At 42.7% G+C, this 22498-nt stretch overlaps 1 protein-coding gene across 2 annotated transcripts in view; it reads right to left on the minus strand.

Annotated features, from left to right (window-relative positions):
* The window catches only part of TBC1D5 (TBC1 domain family member 5), a 600469-nt gene that overhangs the window by 273410 nt on the left and 304561 nt on the right, over window positions 1–22498 (minus strand). For both annotated transcript variants that reach the window (XM_075586906.1, XM_075586905.1), the window contains exons 11-13: window positions 20437–20487; window positions 20277–20346; window positions 19360–19532 (exon numbers count right to left, since the gene is read on the minus strand). In XM_075586906.1, coding sequence (XP_075443021.1) covers window positions 19360–19532; window positions 20277–20346; window positions 20437–20487 — 294 coding nt within the window. The remainder of the gene's footprint in view (window positions 1–19359; window positions 19533–20276; window positions 20347–20436; window positions 20488–22498) is intronic.

The raw sequence follows: 22498 nt of genomic DNA on the forward strand, positions 1-22498 counted from the left end.
GGAAGAAAAAAAAAAAAAAAAAAAAAGAAATAGCAGTTGTAAGAAACTCATATTATAATGTAATATAGTATGTCCGTTCTATCTTCCTTGTTGTCATGTTTCTCCATTTTCTGTCAGCCTAAAAAAATATTACAGTGGTCCCCGTGCCCTGAGCCCCAACTCCACCCCGCGAGTCAGATCCCGTTTCTGAGGCACTCACCCAACATTGTATTCATAGGCAAATTAGATGGATTTACCGGTGTGCAAGTGCATTTGGAGATCCCCAACACTGGTGGGGCTGGTGATCCGCCAGGAGAGGTCTGAGAACCACTAGCCTGGCGGATGTGTGATATGTGGTTACCAAATGTCTTACAGTACATTTTATGTTATTAAATCATTGCTGCAATCCAAAACGTGCATTCCCTGGACTGAATACATCTACACCTCACTAAGCCCAAAATAGGATGTTTCTTTGGGGGTGGGGGGTATCTACTTCTTGCTTTAGAGCAGCATGCACCAAAGAAGCCTGTATAATATTAATATCCTGCTCCCTGAAAATGTCCTGCTGTTTTTTAGTGTAAAAAAATAAGTAAAATCACAATTTCCCCTAACTCTAGCTTCTGATGCTATCATGGTAACCTTTCATGTGCTCTGGATAGATCTCCATTTTAACCTCTAGGACACTTAGGGGCCTATGCTCTAAGCGTACATAAGCCACTTATCGAGCACTTATCAGCCAAAATGCTTACTACGATTCTGTAAGCCTCGATAAATGGGCGATAAAGAAATGAATCGCCAACATTTTTAGACAGGTTCTGAAACTTGTGCAATTCTAGTAGCCGCAATTAGCTTATCGAGGCCTTTCATGGCTCTAGAATGGCGAGTTTCACCCAAAATCCTCACACCAGGAAAAGTTGGCGTGAAGGTGGTGAGAATCTGCTGAGAAGCGGCAAGACAGACTTAGGGGGGAAAAAAAATCTTTTTTTTCTGCATTGGATTGATGCTGTGAGTTTCCAGGAGCTGATACCCACTAATATTAGCACCGGAGACCCCTGGCATGAATCCCATGCAATAAAAATGCATTTACAGGCAATTTCATTACCTTAGCGGCTAACCGCGAAGGCAATGAAGGAGTTTACCCCTCCCGCGACCCACCAAGGGCCAATTACACCCTTCACCCACCCCTGCTACCCACAATAAACACTAATACCCACCTCCTCCACCCCCACATGATTCATACCAGAGGCTGCGGGTGTCCGGGGGTCCTCAGGTGGTCCCCGTGGTGTCTGTGGACCCACAGGTGGTGCCTGGGGGTGTCCGGGGGTCCTAAGGTGGTCCCCGCTGGCCTGCGGTACCAATCCTGTGTCCAACTTTTTTTCCCAATACATTTAAATAAATGCATCCCCTGCCCCCCCCCCCAATACTTACAGTACTGTAATGGGCAAAATGACTATTATCCAGATATGGATAATAGCTCATTTGCCCATTATTAAATAAAACATTAGCCAGCCAGCAAATCTAAAGTAAATAAACGTTTCTACTTACCCCTGCCATCATGAAGGGTGTCCTCATCAGCATACTGCAGGTTCATGTCCTCCGATGCCAGCAAGAATACATGAAAAAACACAATAATAATGGCCTCTAACCCCTGGTTAATAACCGCTATATTAATTATGGGGTTAACCCACTCTCCCCCGCTGCCAACCCGGGAGGCCTAACCACCCACCCCAGGACCACTATATCCACCCTGTACCCATTGATTAGCATAGTGGTACATCATACCCATATAATATGGGCATGATAAGCCACTATATCAGTCAATGGTCAACCTAATAAAAAAGCATGAAGGCCAAAAATACACAATAATAAAAGATATACAGAAGCACCTAAACACCCCAATTCAAGAAACAAAAGCACTAGCCAACCAATTAAATAAAAGCACTAGCCAACCAATTCAAGAAATAAAAGCACTAACCAACAAAACAATTAATGAATTTAAACGACTTGCCAACACATTAATTAAAACCAGTAGCCAACAAAAAAAAATAATTAAAAACGCTCGGAAAATGAAATAAAAACAAGCCATCCAAATTACAAACAATTTAAGCCAAACAATAAACAGAAAAAGAAAAAACAACAATCAATAGAATAAAAGCATTTGCCCATTACAGTACTGTTTGTGTTGAGGGGGCGGGGGGTGTGTGTATTTATTTAAATGTATTGGACACAGGATTAGTACCACAAGCCAGAGGGGACCACCCGAGGGTCCCCAGACACCCATGGGGACCACCTGAGGACCCCTGGACACCACCCGAGGGCCCCCAGACACCTGCGGGGACCACCTGTGGTCCCCTGGACACCCGCGGCCTCTGGTATCAATCATGTGGGGGTAGAGGAGGTGGGTATTAGTGTTGTTGCGTTTTTAATGTTTATTGTGGGTAGCAGCTGTTTTAATATATACTTTTATTACTAGCGTTGATTTGAGGTCCGGGGACCCCCTGCGTCCCAAGATACAGACCCCGTTATGGGGTGCCGGTATCTCCAATGCATTTAAATGTCCCGCGTCACATGACCGCGGGAATAAAATGCATAGGAGATACCGGCACCCCATAACGGCTCCTGTATCTCGGGAAGCAGGGGGTCCCCAGACCTCTAATCAACGTGGTTCTGCTCTGGATACCCCCTGCTCAGCTACACTATTAATAACATTTATATTAAAAAACATACATTTCGGGCAAGATTTGCGCTAGGAGAAACGGCTCTCTTTGAGCAGTTTTCTCTGCAGCAGAAAGGAATCAGCGGGAAAGGCCTTTTCCGAGAGGCAATGATCACGCCGCCGGCAACTCGCCCGGCAACTGACCGCTTAGAGCAGGGCTGCACAACACGCGGCCCGCAGCCGCATGTGGCCCGCTTCCACTCATTGTGCGGCCCGCGGTGGCTTTCCCCGTCCTCCTCCCTCCTGAGCCCGCTTGCCCCCTCCTCTCCCGCGAGCTGCTCTCCCGGCCGCGGCCCGCGAGCCGCTTCTCCCCCCTCCCCCGCGAGCCAGCTTGCCCCCTCCTCTCCCGCGAGCCGCTCTCCCGGCTGCGGGCCGCGAGCCGCTTCTCCCCCCCCGCGAGCCAGCTTGCCCCCTCCTCTCCCGCGAGCCGCTCTCCCGGCCGCGGGCCGCTTCTCCCCCACCTCCTGGCCGTGAGCCTCTTCTCCCCCACCTCCTGGCCGCGAGCCGCTTCTCCCCCACCTCCTGGTCGCGAGCCGCTTCTCCCCCACCTCCTGGCCGCGAGCTGCTCCTCTCCCCCCCTCCTGGCCGCGAGCCGCTTCTCTCCCCCCCCCCCCTCCTGGCCGCGAGCCGCTCACCGCTCACCCCTCCACCTCCTCGAACCTGCTCTCAGTCAGGACTGCACGAGTGTGCGAGTCCTGCCTGCTGTGCCACTGTGAGGTACCGTTGGGGAGGGGAGGTGAGGCGCAGGGATTTGAGGTGCAGGAGGGTGAGGTGCAGGAGGGTGAGGTGCAGGAGGGTGAGGTGCAGGGATGTGAGGTGCAGGGGAGTGAGGTGCAGGAGGGTGAGGTGCAGAAGGGTGAGGTGCAGGGATGTGAGCTGCAGGCATGTGAGGTGCAGGAGGGTGAGGTGCAGGAGGGTGAGGTGCAGGAGGGTGAGGTGCAGGGATGTGAGGTGCAGGGGTGTGAGGTGCAGGAGGGTGAGGTGCAGGAGGGTGAGGTGCAGGAGGGTGAGGTGCAGGGGGGTGAGGTGCAGGGGGGTGAGGTGCAGGGGGGTGAGGTGCAGGGGGGTGAGGTGCAGGGGGGTGAGGTGCAGGGGGGTGAGGTGCAGGAGGGTGAGGTGCAGGAGGGTGAGGTGCAGGGATGTGAGGTGCAGGGATGTGAGGTGCAGGGGAGTGAGGTGCAGGCGAGTGAGGTGCAGGGGAGTGAGGTGAAGGAGGGTGAGGTGCAGAAGGGTGAGGTGCAGGAGGCTGAGGTGCAGGAGGGTGAGGTGCGGTGCAGGGGGGTCATTGGAGGTGCAGGGGGGGTCATTGGAGGTGCAGGGGGGGTCATTGGAGGTGCAGGGGGGGTGGGATGTGTGTGGTGTGCAGGGGGGTATTGTGTGTTTGATGTGGAGGGGGAGTATTATGTGTGTGGGTGAGGGGGAGAGATGGGGGTATGAGAGATAGATGGGGAGTATCGCAAAGGTTGATAGTGAGGGGTTCTGGGGGAGATATGAGGATGATGATGATGAGGTGTTGGAGGAGAGATGATGATGATGATGATGATGATGAGAGCTGATGGAGGAGAGATGATGATGATGATGATGATGATGATGATGATTTTACCCGTGCGGCCCAAATTTTTTTTTCTTGGAGCAGTTCGGCCCTTCTCGCTTTACGAGTTGTGCAGGCCTGGCTTAGAGCATAGGCCCCCTAATGTTTTAAACACTTATATCTCCGGAACTGAGCATCAGATTTTAAAACTGAAACCAACATTAGAAAGTACTCAGTGAGGACTGCTGCTTTAACTGAATCTGCAGTATATCTTGATGCAGCTATCAAAAATGTGTAATAGTGCCTTATATTATTTTTCAGCAGTATTTCCCTAAAATAGAAAATAAGTGTACTGTATGTGATGTAAAAGATAAAAAAAAATGCATTTTGTAAAAAATAAATACATAAATATATATGAACCAAGTAAGAGATTGCACGTTTATAAAAAAAAACATTTTTAACGCAATAGAGCCACTATTAACTTTCTCACAATTATACGTTACCATACAAAATGTATCTTTGCATTTTTATTTGTATGATGCTAAATGCTGATCTTTTCCCACAGCAATTAGACACTTTGAAAGGTTTCCAGTATCTGATTACCTTTCGGTCTCATCTTATAAACAGGTACAATTTCCTTTTCTTTTCTTTTTTTTTGAGCAATTTTTAAAAGCATGCTGTAGGCTTTAACTACAGCTCATAAATCACATTCGAACAGTGAACAAAAGATAAATAACCAGGTTTAATTTTGCATAAGGAATAGTTTACATGCCATACAATACAAAACAATAGAAGCACAAGCATATTATACTTGCGTTTTCTTCATGATCTTTTTATATGCTAACGCACAACGCTAATTATGGATCTCGCAAGTCAACTTCTGCTTTTCAAAACTATGAGTTGTATATAAAACATGTTTTCTCATTGAAACAATTACCATTAATCAAAACAGAGACTTAATACCACTCAAGTCCAACCTACTGCTGTGCCCAGCAATACATCAATGTGTCTGTTGTCAAACACACTAAACAAACTTTAACAGGCTGTTTTCACGAGAAATAACTGGAAAAGTGCTGGCTACGTAATTTTTGTATTCAAATTGCTATTCTAGTAATTCATTTTGTTGCAAGATCTAACTGTACGTACTCAATCATAGTCCAAAGCAGACAGATCCATATTTGGTTGAAGCTTAGAAAATCACTCGTACTGATAAATGAACCACCTCATAACTCGTTTCACTGTAACTTTTAGATGAATTAGCAATGGATTATGTGGAACAGAAATGTTTTTTTGACATTGTAGTCAAGACTCTTGAAGAGCCCAAAATACGTGACATGAAGAGAGACCAAAAACCCTAATCAGTGGTATACTGTAGATCAGTGTTTCCCAATTAAATTTAGTCGTGGAACCCTTTTTTATTTTGTACAACAAAATGGAACCCCTTAAATATTTTTAGCGTAGCACATGAAGAAAAGAAAAAAATAGAAATCCGACGCAGGCGAAAAAAATTTTTGGTTCAAGATTAAATACCTTTAAATTGAAAGTTACATTTTTCCAGGGGAAAGGCAACTACACGTTTTGTCTTCTTTCATGTCCCATAAATAAATGCAGCCGCCCTGTATACGTGCTCGCCAGGGGGAAAAAATGATAAGGTTTTACTCTTACTTATATGATAATTATAGCATCAGATTCTTTGTTTATTATTATGGTGTGGGGGGGAAGGGAGCCCGCAGTGGTGTTGGTGTCTCCGTCCCTCCTGGTGGCTGCAATTTTTAAATGTTTTATTTTTTCGCAAAACACTTAATTTTACCTCACGGAACGCCAGGGTTTTTTAAAGTCTCCCACTGTCCCAATACATTTTTAAAAGACCTCAGGGTTCCGCGGAACCCCATTTGGGAAATTCTGCTCTACAATACACGTGTTACTCCTTTACTACAGGCATACCCCGGTTTAAGGACACTCACGAGTAAGTACATATCGCCCAATAGGCAAACAGCAGCTCACCCTGCACAGTAATACCGGCTCCCTACCTGTGCCGAAGCTGTGCGCAAACGGGGAGACTATAGAGCCTGTTACAAATGCGTTATTTACATCAGTTTTGCACGTATATGATGATTGCAGTACAGTACATGCATCGATAAGTGGGAAACAGGGAGTGCTTCACTTTAAGTACATTTTCACTTTACATACATGCTCCGGTCACATTGCGTACGTTAATGCGGGGTATGCCTGTATACAACACACACACATATATACATACATATATAATATATATACTATATACATACACACACATACACCTCACTTCTTCCTATACACTTCCCCTCACTCCTTCCTATTCTCTCCCATACACTTCCCCTCACTCCTTCCTATTCTCTCCCATACACTTCCCCTCACTCCTTCCTATTCTCTCCCATACACTTCCCCTCACTCCTTCCTATTCTCTCCCATACACTTCCCCTCACTCCTTCCTATTCTCTCCCATACACTTCCCCTCACTCCTTCCTATTCTCTCCCATACACTTCCCCTCACTCCCTCCTATACTCTCCCATACACTTCCCCTCACTCCCTCCTATACTCTCCCATACACTTTTCCTCACTCCTTTCTATACACCTCCCCTGCTCACTCACACCTTTCTATACAGCCATACACTTTCCTTATACAGTAAGTAGATATCCCATGCGCCCTCCTCTCCTGTCACTGCTCTCCTGCTCCGGCACGAGCTGTAACCGCCACCCTCCCTCCTCGCGCTCCCGTCTCATGCACCTCGCTCTCCACTTTCTTCACCGGCAGCTTTTGCCACGGGTCAGCCAGCTGCGCTAGCGGCATCTTCCCCGAACAAGCAGCGTGCAGAGCCGGGGCTTCCCGCACGAGCCTCAGTGGAGCAAACAGTCTGTCTCTTCGTGCCTGCTCACCCTCTCCACAGCCGCTATGGGGGAGTGGGGGGAGGGGGGTGGAGGAGAGCCATGGTGGAACCCCTGGGAACTGCTCCGTGGAACCCCATTTGGGAAACACTGCTGTAGATTAACATTCAGTAAATTTGCATTGAATGTCTCAGTGATCGGATGTGGTTTCTTTCTACCGTATATAGTTTAAGGGTGAGGGATACAAGGGCTACATATGGATTACAAAAATAAGCCAAATCTTACAATACAAACCAACTTTCATATTGTACACAGCATGAAGATACTCCATTGGCTACCATCCAGCATTTCTAATCACAATATCCCAAAAACACACACAGGGATGCACAAAGCACACAAAGAAAATGCAGAAACAGCTCACTGTTTAGGAAAATGCGGTTCATAACCGACGACATGTGCAGTTAAAAACAAAAGCTTTTATTTCTTCAGATAAAATATCTCGTCAGAGTGCTTTCGGCCATCATCAGGGTATATAGTGCAAGAACTCCTACAGGTGTATTTTATACTCTAGCAGGTACAGTAATGAAACAATCAATTGTCTAATTAGTATAACCTTCTCAATTAAAAAATATTTTTAAACACTAATTTTACAAATAGTTTCTTTGAGGAGGCAAGTAGGAATTTGGACATGGGTAATGCAGTTGATGTGGATTTTGCAAAGGATTTTGATACAAAATAAAGCAAATTGGACTCAGTAAAAATATTTGCACCTGGATTGAAAAATGGTTGAGGGATAGACAACAGAGAGTTGTCACAAATGAAACTTTTTCAGGTTTGGCTAAAGTTGTGAATGGAGTACCTCAAGGATCGGTATTGGGACCCGTGCTTTTTAACGTGTTTATTAATGACCTTGAAGTTGGCAGAGAGAGCAAAGTCTCTATCTTTGCTGATGACACTAAATTGTATAAGTTAGTTGAATCAGAGCAGGATGTAATTTCTCTCCAGAATGACATGGAGAGACTGGAAACTTGGGCAGGTAAAAGGCAGATGAGGTTTAATACAGGTACATGTAAGCTTATGCATTTAGAAAACAAGAATAAACAGGAATCTTACAAATGAAATGGGGATAAATTAGGGAATTCCTTGATGGAGAAAGATTTAGGAGTGCTTTTAGACGGTAGGCGTAGTAATAGTGCCCAAAGTCATGCCGTTATCTTGCATTAAACGGCAATGGATGGAAGAGAAGTAAACATAATTATGCCCCTTTATAAAGCATTAGTAAGACCACACCTTGAAATGGAGTACAATAAGGAGCTTTCAAAAGAACTATTCATCCCAAGGGCAGTAAAGGACACTGGGTTATCCATTAAAGTTGGAGGAAAGGAGATTTCACCAGCAACAAAGGAAAGGGTTCTTTAAAGTAAGGGCAGGTAAAATGTGGCATTCATTACCCATGGAGACTGTGATGGCAGATACAATAGATATGTTCAAAAAAAGGTTGGACATCTTTTTAGAAAGGAAAGGTATAAAGGGATATACCTAACAAGTAAACATGGGAAGGATATTGATTCAGGGAGAAGTCTGATTGTCAATTATTGGAGTCAGGAAGGTATTTATTTTTCCCCTTATGAGATATCATTGGATGATATTTCACTGGGGTTATTTGTTTGCCCTCGTCTGGATCAATATACTGTAAGTAGAGATATAGGATACAGTATCTGTTGTCTAAATTTGGCATTGGTTGAACTTGATGGACGTACAGTATGTCTTTTTTAAACCTCATCTACTATGTAACTTTGTAAATAAAACCACTAAAATCCCTCTATTGAAACTATCTTTAGACATTGCCCTTAGATGTCTTTAAGATACCTAATAGTACAAGCATGTAATATGGTGAGCAAAACATTTTTGTTGTCAAATGTGTATATTTAAAAACATTTAATACAAATATACAAGGCAAAATGAAACTCATGAAAGAAATGTACACACACATATATAGAGACACAACATACCCTTAGGGTGAGGCAAGTCACAACGTTTCTGGGTCAGCTGCCACCCACAATATAAGCCTTCTCTCAGCGGCTTAAAAAATGGCCAGCGCAGGAATAAAAACACATACCAGGGCCCCTCAACCCCAAAAGCTGACGCCGCCCACCATGTGACATTACTGTGTTAGCAGTGCATCCATTCCATAGTCAGACGCCAGAGCAGACAAACAAATCCCTCCCTAACACATTCAAATTGCCGCCCACCAAACTCTTGCGTCCCCATAACGTCCATATCCCAGCAACGGAATCAACACCAATCAACGCTCCCTCTTGGGTAGTGTGTGTTGATAAGCAATACCCCAACATTCTGGCAACCCTACATACTGTATATAAAACAGCAACAATACCAACAACATCATAAACAAATCAACAACATTCCCATTATATGCAAATATTTAAAAAAAAACTGACAAATTCCCAGACAAGAGCATACAAAAATAGCTACTGTATATACAAATTAGAAAAAAAGATAGGCACTAAAAAATTTAAAATACCTGTAGGATTAGAAAAATAAAACATACTGGACACCTAACAAGCTCCTATTGAACCCCCAAAATAACCACAACATATATATAAGCATATGAGTGTCACAGAGGAGTCTCTGATTTTAAATATATATTGCCATGCTCAGTAGCACTCCTCTGTGACACTCATATGCTTATATATATGTTGTGGTTATTTTGGGGGTTCAATAGGAGCTTGTTAGGTGTCCAGTATGTTTTACAATTGTTGTTCAGCTAGTCTTGGCTGTTTGGAGGGTGGCAACCTCCTACCTAATTGTAGCTCACCCCCTCCCACATTTAAATGGTTAAGGGCTCACTCCATAGCATCTTCCACTCTGGGGAACTTGCTGGCTTGCAGTATGGTTGTGACAACTCTAATACAGAGTGCTTTTCCTGGTAATGTACAGGTTATTAAAAGCTTCAATCAGACTTAGAACTTTGCAACTAATATTGACAGATTTACTATAAATCATTCTTCCTGTTACTACACAGGTTATTAAGAATTTATATTAGCGTTAGGGACCCCTGAATTGTGGTCTGCCGTGCAGTTGGCTCAGGGGCTTACAACAATTTTGGCCAAAAATGTTAAACTAAAAGACCATTTTACTTGATATTTATACATATATATTTAGGCACTGTACCGTGTATGAGTTTCACTGGATGTGCTAAAAACTGAGCTCTGTCTGTGTTTTATGTTCTGTCTCTGATTTTAAGGATTAGAAAAATAAATACATTTTTGAATTAAAAAATAAATATCTACAAAACACAAAGAACAGAACGGTTAACTACAGTACAACTGTTACATACGCCTACAATATATACTATCTTTAACTGTGCATGCAATGTCTTGTATATCATGTATACCCTGTTCACTTATGTAACTATGTATTTGTAACCATGTATTTATTAGTTGTCATCTTAACTCCTATGCCCAGGACATGCTTGAAAACGAGAGGTAACTCTCAATGTATTACTTCCTGGTAAAACATTTTATAAATAAATCAATAAATAAAGTACAATAGACATTTATAGCAAATCCTTTAACAATCACCCAAACATACAAAAACTCCCCCTCAATTTTTTTTCTTAATGAGAGATCTACAATAGAGACCAAATTAGAACAGGTGGGAGATACACTTACACATTTCTCTTTTATCAGCATTTAAAACCTGATGACAAAGGGGGGTTACTGTGACCAAATCTTTATAATATAATTATATCACCAAATGAATACCCAGACCAAATTCTACTATATCTCACTTCTCAGATACAGCAATAAGTCTACCCGCACTTACCTTCGTTACTGCAATGTAGACTTAACTGCCAAGATATGGAAACTAAAGCGTATCCACCCAGGTGGCACGACCTCCATCATGCACCAAAAGTGAACACCCAACAAGAATGGTGCAGTGCCGAAACCGGGACCTCAGTCTCACGTCCAGCTTAACCTGCATTACTCAGAGCAGAATGAAATACCTTCGTCCCACAAACCACTCTATTATCATTCAGAGACTTATAGAAAGCAGTTACAGTCCAATTCCTCATTCATCCCTCATTGATGCCAATCAGTCTGTAATTGGTCTATCCAAAATGCGTTCCTCTGTCTCAATCTCCAATGTTTATCACAGGAGATCTTCGACCTGCTTAATAAATTGAAATCTCAAGTGGCTCATATTGTCACCATGAGTCATAAATTATGCTTCCCATCTTTGATCTGATAGAAGTTTTATGTTCAACAAGATAAAAGTACCCAGTGTTGGGCGGGAATTCTAAGAAACAAACATGATCCAACCCCTCCTCCTCTCAACTCCCCCCCCCTCATCTCTCTCCCTCCCATCACTTTCCATTCCTACCTTATGATGTCCACAATTATTTCTGCCTCTCTCTCCTTTCTTTCATTATGATGTCACCAGTATGATGTCACGTGCCAGATACACAGCCTACCAGGTATAACACCCAGTGGCTGACTTGCTTGTCAGAGAAATAGTAATAACTCATAGAATTAAAAATAGAACGTATCGAATTTCTAAATAGACAAAAAACCTGCTCCTTGATCTCCGGAACCACGATGCAAAATGTGGTTACGATATCTTAAGAGATTATAAATGCATAGCAAATAGACAAATAGCTTTCCAAAATATATAGTAGATAAATCGAATTTAACATTTTCGTGTGGTTTCTCCCACATATAATAAACCACTAGGGCATTTCTAAACATATACAACACACTTTGAATCACATGTACAGTAAATACAAATCTGTAATAGGAATAGCTTTCCCACTCTTCAGGTGACTCAACAATGATATTCTAGCAAATAAGCTATGCAGACAGGGAAAGTGCCAATACGTGGCTGGCCTAGAAATAATTTACTACACTCGGATAGATTTAGGAGACACCAAATCTGCACAAATCAATTTATCACGAAAGCTAGGTGATCTCTTAAAAGAGAACAAAGGTAAAACATTGAAACATTCACCATATATGCAGTCATTCCTTAAAATACCCCAGTGTTTAGTAATGCTTTTTTCAAAGATGTAGAGAAAATATTAAACATAGTCACACAAGGTATTTACTTAATCACCTTCCTCTTTACCCGTCATATCTCCTCTTGATTTACCCAACATATCCTCAAAGTTGTCTCTTAGGCCCGTTTTATAGGTGGCGCGGGCGCCTATGCGAACGCTCATGCACGTGACGCACACTTTTTGTGTGGGTACAGATTAGGTGAAAGTTAATAATTTATTATATAATATTTTTTTAAATTAAAAAAAAATGTTGTAAGAATAAATTATTTATTAACATTGTGCAACTTTGATAAATATATACAGTATACACACATTGCAGCCTCATACATTGCGGGGGTAGCGGCGCAAAAATATAATTTTCGGAGTCTTCCCCCCGATCGGCCGGCTCCACACTCACTGCCGTGCGCGGCCCTAGTATAAGACGGCTGTCTATCCACAGCCAACTATAAGTGGCGCGCGCGCACGGCGGAACAAGCACACCCACTATATTACGGGCCTATGGGTCACACCATCATAACCCCTATTCTTACATTTCACAATCCACTGTTATTCTTGCCTAATAATTATCCTTAAGCGAAAAAAAGGACTATAGAGTAATCCTTGCTTAGTATGTCGTCTGTGATGAAAACTATCCTCACGTACAGTAATAAACTATTACAATCAGTTGGTTTTAGAGACCAACATGTCTAAGCGATCGGTACGTACCCTATTACACTCTAAAGTGAATTTAATAGCCTGATGGCAAGCCTTCATTTTAGCCGGGAAACCAAGGAGGGTTCGTTCTGGACCTGGCCAAATGAACAAAATATCATCAACGTAGCGAAAAAAACTTTAACATCGCATTCTGCCAAAGAAGAAACTATAATCTCTTGCTTAAAAATAAACATGCAAATATATACTGGCCCCCATTGTCGGCAATAAAATTGTTTTTGAAAGTGAAAAAAATTATTTTCAAGAAAAACTTCAAAGAGGTCTAGGACAAACCCTGTGATCGCCACATCTGTGTCTGCAAGACTTAATAATCTATCCACATTCGGAACATGGTGACATGTGGTGGGCAGCACCAACGATACAGCCAAATGATGATATTTTGGGGGGAGGGGGGGGTGATTTTTTTAATGCTTTAATAATGAAATGGTCTTTATTTTTTATATCGCAAGTTCTTCTCTTCTTGGTTGTTTAACTTGCTGGTATGTTTTTAAAAAAAAGCTGGAGGATAATTACATGCTAACATTTAACATTGTTAACTCAATAAACCAGCTTGGTTTAAATCATCAATATATCAATCTTCTTCATCAGAAATCCCTCTTAATGTTAAAAATTGGTCCTTAGGGATGTTAAAGAGTAAATGTCTTGAATTGAATGAGTCACATCGAAGTCATGTATTACTGTACATATTACAGGCTAAAGCAGTAAAATTCCGGCCATTACTGAAATCCCTGCTCTCTGATTGTTTAGAATTCCGGGCATTATTCATTTAGTAATGCCCGGAAGTTTTGGCAACTTGCCAACTCACCTTTCAGAGATGCTGGGGGAGTGTGGCATGTCTGCTCCTGTCCTCTCATAGGCAGCACATGCATGCTCTCTCTCCCAGCACATGCAGGCTCTCTCACACAGCACATGCAGGCTCTCTCTCACACAGCACATGCAGGCTCTCTCTCACACTGCACATGCAGGCTCTCTCTCACACTGAACATGCAGGCTCTCCCTCACACAGCACATGCAGGCTCTCCCTCACACAGCACATGCAGGCTCTCTCTCACATCTGCTAGTGCTGTCAGAAGCTGGCTGGTCCCAAATAGTAATTTGTTACGTGCAACAAAGTAATATTTCTTCCACCACTTGCATAGCTTCTGCTAAGGTAATTTTGATCGTTTTTTTTTTTTTTTTTTTTAAGTTTGTAGTTAAAATCACTGTCCCCTTATCTTTGGAAAATCAAGAGAATGCCGTCCATTTCAAATATCAAACAGAGAATCTGGTTTACTTGAGAAATGGAGAAGATGACGGGTTTTCTTAACAATTCTTGCACAAAATTCCAGAGGGTCTGGCAACCTTGGTAAAACCACAGAGGCAGCTCTACGCTGAACGTAAACACAATCATGCCTTAATTGAAAACTATATAACGTTGCTATTTGTTTTCAAAGATACCCTGTCTGTAATTTCTCTTGGCTTATTCGATAATATGTACACTCAACTGACTCCTGGTCCTCCCTTCCCCCCTCCTTTTTCTTTTGTACCCCCAACCCCTTCCTACCCCATTGTATGATTGAAAATATCAATAAAAATGAAGTTGAAAAAAAAAAAAAAAATCACTGTCCCCCAACTTCTCTTCCCATTCTCCCCTTCATTCACCTCTCTCCTTTCCCCACTTCTGCCCCCTCATCCTCCCCCCCTCAACACCTCCCCCCTCACCTCTCTTCCCCTTCACCTCTCCCCCCCTCACCTCTTTCCTCCCACCCCCTCACCTCTCCACCTCTCTCAATCCCCCCTCACCTATCTCTTCTGCCCCACCCTTGCCTCTCTACTCCTCCCTCGCCCCCTCACCTCTCTCTTCTCACATCCCTCATCTTTCTCTTCTCCCCGCCCCCACCTCTCTCCCCTCTCATTTGCTACTTAATTTTTCTTTCTACACAGATGCATCAGCGTAGTTCCGAGTTATATATCTTTACAAAAGTGTCTATTATTTTATGAAAACGTTTACATTTAGACTATAATAGTAATGATCCCCTCAGAACAGGGCATTACTGGCCAATAATGAATGTGTGTTTTTTTTTTTTTAATGCAAAGTTTAATTAGTTTTAAAGCATCCTTTGATTTCCGCAGCAGGTTTTAACCCACCTTTCAAGCAGTGCAATATCTTTGCAATAGTTTCTGTTTGTGATAATTGGTTGCCAATATTCCCAGCAGTTTCAGTTGTAAACTGTAACAATAGTCAATGTTACTTTAATAATATTTGGATACTTTGTAGATGCTGAGTTAGACTGAAGGATTCAGTGAAACGGAAAGGTTGCCATTATGTTAGGCACACAATCAGGATTTTAACAGATTTATAAAAGGAGCACCAAACGATTGCCAGTTTAGGTAAGAATGTAAAATTATACATTATCACATGCTTTAGATGTGACAAAAAAGGAGGGGGGGGGGGGTGTAGTATTGCTGTTTCAATATATTAAAATATGGGTATTAAATAAAATTTAACGTAGAAAAAAGTACGTGGAACCAATATATAAGGAACCAAGAACATATAAATGAGTATTTACACAGGTCATATCAAATATTAAATCAACCTATATGGTAAGGGTGGGCAGGTTCACTGGTTCTAATTTAAGCACACTTCCAGCTAAAAACCTCAGAAAGGTTTTTTTCCCCATATATGAATATAAACTGGGGGAACTTTTGAGAAAATGGATTATTAAACAACCTCAAACATTTTGGCAATAGGGTTCGAAGTTTGAAGCATTTGCCAATCAAATTCCTGCTGATTTTAAGCTCTTTTCCAGATTTTTTTATTTTTTTTAAAATCACAATTAAGGTCCAGCAAAAATTAACACACAAATGTTTATTTTTATTTATTTTAATTTTTTTTTTTTTAAACAAAAAGCAAACCCCCAGTGAAAGTGCTCACCCTTCCTGTATGCCATCACATGGCTCGCTAATACCAAATCGTGGCTGGAGAGTATTGGTCCACTTCCCCATTCATTCAGGTGGGAAACAATGTACCCAGCTCTCTCAAAAGGACTTCCTTTATTTTCTTCTTCTGATGCTCCACACACAACACAAGTAACCACAGGGGGATCTCTTCTCCCCTTGAAACACTGCAAATAAAGATGCCAGCTATTGAGTATATTTGTGGCGACTCCAGCAGCTGCTGTTAAATACCAGCTGGTGCGGCTGATTAAAATTACCTCAGAGTTGGTATTATAAAGACGCCTGGGCAGCGTCGCTGTATTAATGGATTATTGAGTGAGCGATGAAAACCTTGGCCAGCTGATGCGTTTTATTACAGATAGGCTTTATGATGTGTAATCACTGTAATTTTTTACTACAGGAGGAAACTGGAACCGGGGGAGAGAGGGAACACACTGAGACAAACTTGAATAGTGAGGCCCTGCCACATTTCTAGTAAAAAGTTGGTGGCAATGTCAGAGCCGCACTCCTATTTGAACACATACTGCTATTAGTAACCGTATTTGTATCGGTAATACAGTTATTGTCATCCTATGCATATACGCAATCAATGTTACAAAAGGTTCTTAAAAAGTATATACTGTACATGGCAATTTGTGCCAGGCATACTGAATTAACAGTGGGCCCACTGTTATATAGTATAACCAGTATTTAGATTTATTACCTCTGCAGTCCATATTTTATTAGCTTTAAAGCTGCAGACCAAACAATATCCTACGTGTGTGTTTTTATTTTAATAAATCAGTTCTGTACTATGAGAAAATACATGTAGCATTTTTTTAAACAACCCTAAATGACATTTTTAATGTATTATAATGTAATAAGCATTTTTAGTTTCTATAGCAACCATTTACAAAGTCACATCCTCTGCCTCTTCTGAAACAGGCCCTGGCACACCCCTTTTTGAGCCCTGCCCTCTCTCTAGCAGTGCACCAATTGTATCTAGTGACTGCCTGGTCACATGATCTTCCCCACAGAACTTTGCCTCTTTAGTCCTCTGCCATTTAGTGATTCCCAAATCTTCGCAGATTAATCACGGGAGAACGGATCGAACGGCAACTTAGCTAATTACTGTACTTATCATTGTGTGAATTGTACTGATGCACATATTAAAGGAAGAAAAAAAAAAGAAATTTAAAAATGTCAGCTTGGACTGCTGCTTTAAGTCACAGGTTAAAAAAATTGTTTTTCTTCAGCTTGCAAAACATTGTCTTGCAAAACTCTAGCACTGAAAGGGTCAGTGATACTCTTACCAGGGCTGATACATCACTATTACATTGGAGGTTCATCATTCTCAGGACACGGCTCAATCAATATTTTGAAACACATTAGAATTATTTGCTGTCTACCAGTTCAGACTCGAGGTCGCCTGGTCGCAGGAAGCATTACTAAGCTCGTTAATAAAATTAGCTGATCAATGTAATATTTTTAACACGAAAGTTGTGGTTTTTTGCAGACCTTCAGGTAGAGGTATTACAAACGTTGGCAATCCAACCAGTGCCTGAAAACTAAATTCATACAAAACTCAACATATTTGATTCATTTAAGATAAATCAGATAACACAAGTTGCATAGTGTCCACAGATGTTGCACACGCTACTGCCTGCGCTGTCGCCTTGCAGCGATAACACTTCAGTCCCGCCCCGTTTTCGCACAAGGTTATTTCTGCTGAATGAGGGTTTCTCGCACTGGTGTGTTCTGGATGTGCAACTGGGACACAGCACTTTGTGCCATGACCAACATTCACAGAAACTTAACAGAAGTAGAAATATATTGATCAATACTGTAATCTGCCTAGTAGAATCCCCCACACGTGCTAATCCTATGTGATTGAATGTACAGTAAAGAGCCAGAGTACATCTCACAGGGATTGTTAACATAAAGGTCAGTGACAAAAGTCTTGCAACCTCAAGTACAGGCATACCCACCGGTTTAAGTACACTCACTTTAAGTACACTCGCGAGTAAGTACATCTCGCTCAATAGGCAAACTGCAGCTCACGCATGCGCCAGTCAACACGTCCTGAATAGCAATACCGGCTCCCTACCTGTACCAAAGGTGTGTGCAAGCGGGGAGACTATAGAGCCTGTTACACATGCGTTATTTACATCAGTTATGCATGTATATGACGTTTGCAGTACAGTACATGCATCGATAAGTGGGGAAAAGGTAGTGCTTCACTTTAAGTACATTTTCGCTTTACATACATGCTCCGGTCCCATTGCGTACGCTAATGTGGGGTATGCCTGTATTGGAAATGCCAAAATCTTTCTTCAACTGATCTCATCTCATGCCACAACACATCTCATTCTGACTAATCACCAGGTCAATGCAAGGACGTAGTGCTGTAAAATGAAATAATACAATACAACATGCAGTGTGTTCAACGGTTTCATCACTAGGATGGATGATTAAGCCCATATTTCTAAAAATAATTATACATTTACTTTCTTTTAGCTTCATCATGTAGCCGTCTTCTCCTTTTTGCAATTTCTATTTTACTATATATCAGAACCTGAAGCTCTCTAGGAGAGACTCTCATACTACTCTGTTCCCCAAAAAATGAACAATAGCAAGCAAAACAAAATGGAAGTCAGGCATAGATAGACCAGTGTCTGGTGCTTGGAGTACATATGCGTTCCACCATCACACGCCAGTTATGTCAGAGTTAAAAATGGGGGAGCAGTAATTTTCCTATACCACCATCTCCCCATTTTAATTTGATAGCAATGATATACAGTAAAGTACATGTGAATGAATACATGTGAAAATTCTGTTATAGCTTTTTTTCCCCCTTGAATGTTTTCAATTCAATGAGCAATGTCCTCCTGTGGGATCAAAACGTTGTCCGACCAGTATGTTCAGTGGTGTCTTCTCTTAATAAAACCCACCACTGAGCACCTAGGGAGCAGGAGATATTACTCAGGATGCTCTCACCAGTATACTGCAAGACTGGTCTGTATAGCTAGATTATCTTTGATATCCTTAGCACTTCATGCTGTTGCTCTTTGCTGTTGCTCCCCTCTTTTTTTCCTGTTTTTTGTGTGCTGGGAACAATTGTTTTCTATATTGTTGATTGGGAGGAATTGGGGTCCTCCTTGTTCCACATTGCACCATTCCATATACTCATATACGTGCTGTCTATTCTTTTGTTTGTTACATCTGTGCTAGTTATGCTATGAACTTTACTTAGAATTAGGCGACTTTGTTTGACGGTTACAGATGCCTTTATAGGATTCTACTTTTTATAGCCTTCAGTGTGCTCATAACACCCAACAGTAAATGTTTTTCATAAAGTATATTTTAAGACAAACCCTAAGATCCATACTGTATACAATAAGCCGTACTACTCTAGAAGACAACTTCAAGAGGTCCCACCAAGTAAATGGGCTGTAAGGTGTGTTCTGTAGCTAGAAGGCTTAGTATGGCAGACAATCGCTTAGAAAATATGGGCCTTAATGAAGGAGTACGGAAAAATGAAGCAAAAAGAAATTCCTACTTACAATCCGTAGATCTGAGGAGCAATTTCAAGTCTATTTAGATGCATGTAGAGCTCAATATCATGTTTCTTCAACAGCTGGTCTTGAATGTAGTTTACTTTTGATACAATAGCAATAGAAGGTCCTATGTCCTGTGGTCTGGCAAATGGCATAGTTGAAAGCATTGCATCTTTTTCCTATAGTCAGAAAGAATGATATGATTACCATGGGAGACAACATTTGCAACCACTGATATGAACACACGCCGCAAGCGGTCGAGAACCCGCATTTGCACCTGTAGTTGTTGAAGAGCGCGATTCCCAACAGAGGGTTTGCCAAACCCGAGGGTTTCATAGTGTTTCAAAGGTGTTCGTAAATTTAATTTAATTTGTTTAATGAGTGATCCCAGGCAGTATAGTGGGTTCCTGAGCCCCTGTAAGGACTGCACACTTAGTAATGCCCCAAACGGAACCGTAGCGAGTTGGTGGTATAGCTGTCAATTACCGCAGGAGCTTCCAAAGTTGCTCCTCACAATGCTTTGCGGGACGTGACTTTGGAAGCTCCAGCAGTAATTTACAGCTATACCATCCATGCTGTCTGCACACACTGAAATACAGTTTGGGGCCCTAATAAGCATTTCCTCCACGAGCTGCTGACATTGTATTGCCTGGAATCGGGCAAACAGTTTTGTTAGAAATAGTCTGATGAGTAGGCAGTAAGGTTTATTAATTAGCAAAGGGTCCACAATGTAAAGAAGGTTAGTAACCACAAATCTCATATATCCATTGGGAGAGCTGGACTGCAGCAACCAGCAGTCACAAGGAAGTTAATTCGGGCTACCTCAGTACAGTATGAACTAGGAAGCAGTGTGTGTGGGTATATATATATAGAATTCAATCAAGTTTTACAAATATAAGCCACATTAAATGTATATTTGTTACCTTGCGTGAGTCATGTTCAAATGTTGAAAACCAAGGCTCTGCGCTTCCCATAAGGTTTGAAAACATTGCACTAGGGAAATAAAAGGAATAAAGGGATTTATAAAAGAACTACTGCAAAAGTCAAATATGTAAAAGTCACAAAAAAAAGGTCCCAACTTACTAAGCATCGTGCTCCAGATAAGCAGGATTTAAAAGAGCTTTCATTTCTTCACTACAGAAAAATACAAGCACAAACAATTACCACTTTTGATTGCTATGCCACAATTGTCAATAACTTATTTGCTACTAAAACCGAGTTATTTTTAAAGAGTTACTCATTTACACCGTTATCAGCTTTTGAAAAGATGAAAAACAAATGAGTTTCCTCGCTTCCCAACTTCTGCAGACATTAATCATCAGTTTACTTCTTAAAAATCAAAATTTATCACTGGAACACAATCTGTGGCAATCATCAAGCCAATGAGTTCAGACTGAAAATCATGGTAATCACACGGTCTTATTCCAAGAAGCAAGCTGCACTTTAATTAAAGATGTCCTTAGCAGGACAGAAAAATGGTGTGCCACATATCCTTATGTATGTAGATCACTGACCAGGCATAGAGTATGAGTTCACAATCTATTTAAAATAAGTCAGAATACAATTTTAGATGCAAAAGTTAATAGTGGCTGTTTAAAAGCTCAAAGTGCTTTATACTGCACTGGTCGTGCATGCACGGGTTTTAGGCACAAATAGATAACCTCAGTAAAATACAGAGACTATTAATATTAGTTGAAGTAGAAAATAAAGCTTCAGAAGCAAAGCATTTGTGTCCAATTTTAGAGTGTCTGCAAGCTTCATGAATTAAAAAACAAAACAAAACAAGCAAATTAGGTAATACAAATGACTCATGGGAGACAGATTTGAGCTTTTTATACATCTAACACAAGAAATGAGACAAATAAGCAGACTTTAGCACAAGGGGCAAACAGCTTTAATATTTTTTAAGTAACAGGTATGTAATATTTTAGATATTTGTTATATTCTGTGAAGTTTCTAGCTAGAAACATCTGAAGTAACCAACATGTACTTGTGTGATCCTAAATATTGTTGGGATTGTGACTATTATTAACTCACTCAATTAACAGGTTTCTTTTACACAATAACCAATACATTGTAACTGTCGTGCATAAATCAGGGCTGGGGTGCATTATTTAGCACAGATCTATTCTCTTGCAATGGATTGGACATCTATATATATAAATTTGAAAATCTTGTTTGTGAGTCTCTGTAGACCATTTGATTGGTCCGTCGGTCCGCCCGACCGCCCTCCTACGGCTCTCATTGGTCGGTGTGTCTGCCCCCCCTACGGCTCTCATTGGCCGGTGCTCTAGCCCACTGTTACATTCACACACCACACAGCATACCCGCAGCCTCACACACTCCACGCCTTTGAGCCCGCTCACCCTCTCCCCCGGCGCTCACCCTCTCCCCCGGCGCTCTCCCTCTCCCCCGGCGCTCTCCCTCTCCCCCCGGCGCTCTCCCTCTCCCCCGGCGCTCTCACCCTTCCCCGGCGCTCTCCCTCTCCCCCGGGGCTCTCCCTCGGCTCTCACCCTTCCTGGCGCTCTCCCTCTCCCCCGGCGCATCATCCTTCCCCGGCGCTCTCCCTCTCCCGCGGCGCTCTCCCTCTCCCCCGGCGCTCTCCCTCTCCCCCGGCGCTCTCCCTCTCCCCCGGCGCTCACCCTTCCCCGGCGCCCTCCATCTCCTCCGGCGCTCTCCCTCTCCCTCGGCGCTCACCCTTCCCCGGCTCTTTCCCTCAGCGCTCACCCTTCCCCGGCGCTTTCACCCTTCTCCAGCGCTCCCTCCCACAGACCGCTTCCAACCTCCCCCTCGAGCACACACTTTCTGGCTCTCACCTCACACAGGCCCACAGGCCGCTCCCCCAGCTCACCATCCCCGAGAGCGCTCCTCTGGCTCCCTCAGTCGGGAGCTGTACAGGCCGGCGGCCCACACCACCTCCTCACCTGAGCGTCTCAGCTCCGCCTCGCCGGGGGTAACGGACACCGCTTAGGAACCCGAGGAGGAGGGCGGCTGGTACCTGGAGGAAGATGAGGAGCGCGGCCGGGTGCGAGGTGAGGAAACGCAGGGGAAGGGATCTTTCACGCGTCCCTGCCTTTCACCCCCCCCCCCCGGCCCTGCTTTCACACCCCGCCCTGCCTTTCACACCGGCCCTGCCTTTCACCCC

This window comes from Ascaphus truei, chromosome 2 (genome assembly GCF_040206685.1).
Source record: "Ascaphus truei isolate aAscTru1 chromosome 2, aAscTru1.hap1, whole genome shotgun sequence".
NCBI classification, from domain to species: domain Eukaryota; kingdom Metazoa; phylum Chordata; class Amphibia; order Anura; family Ascaphidae; genus Ascaphus; species Ascaphus truei.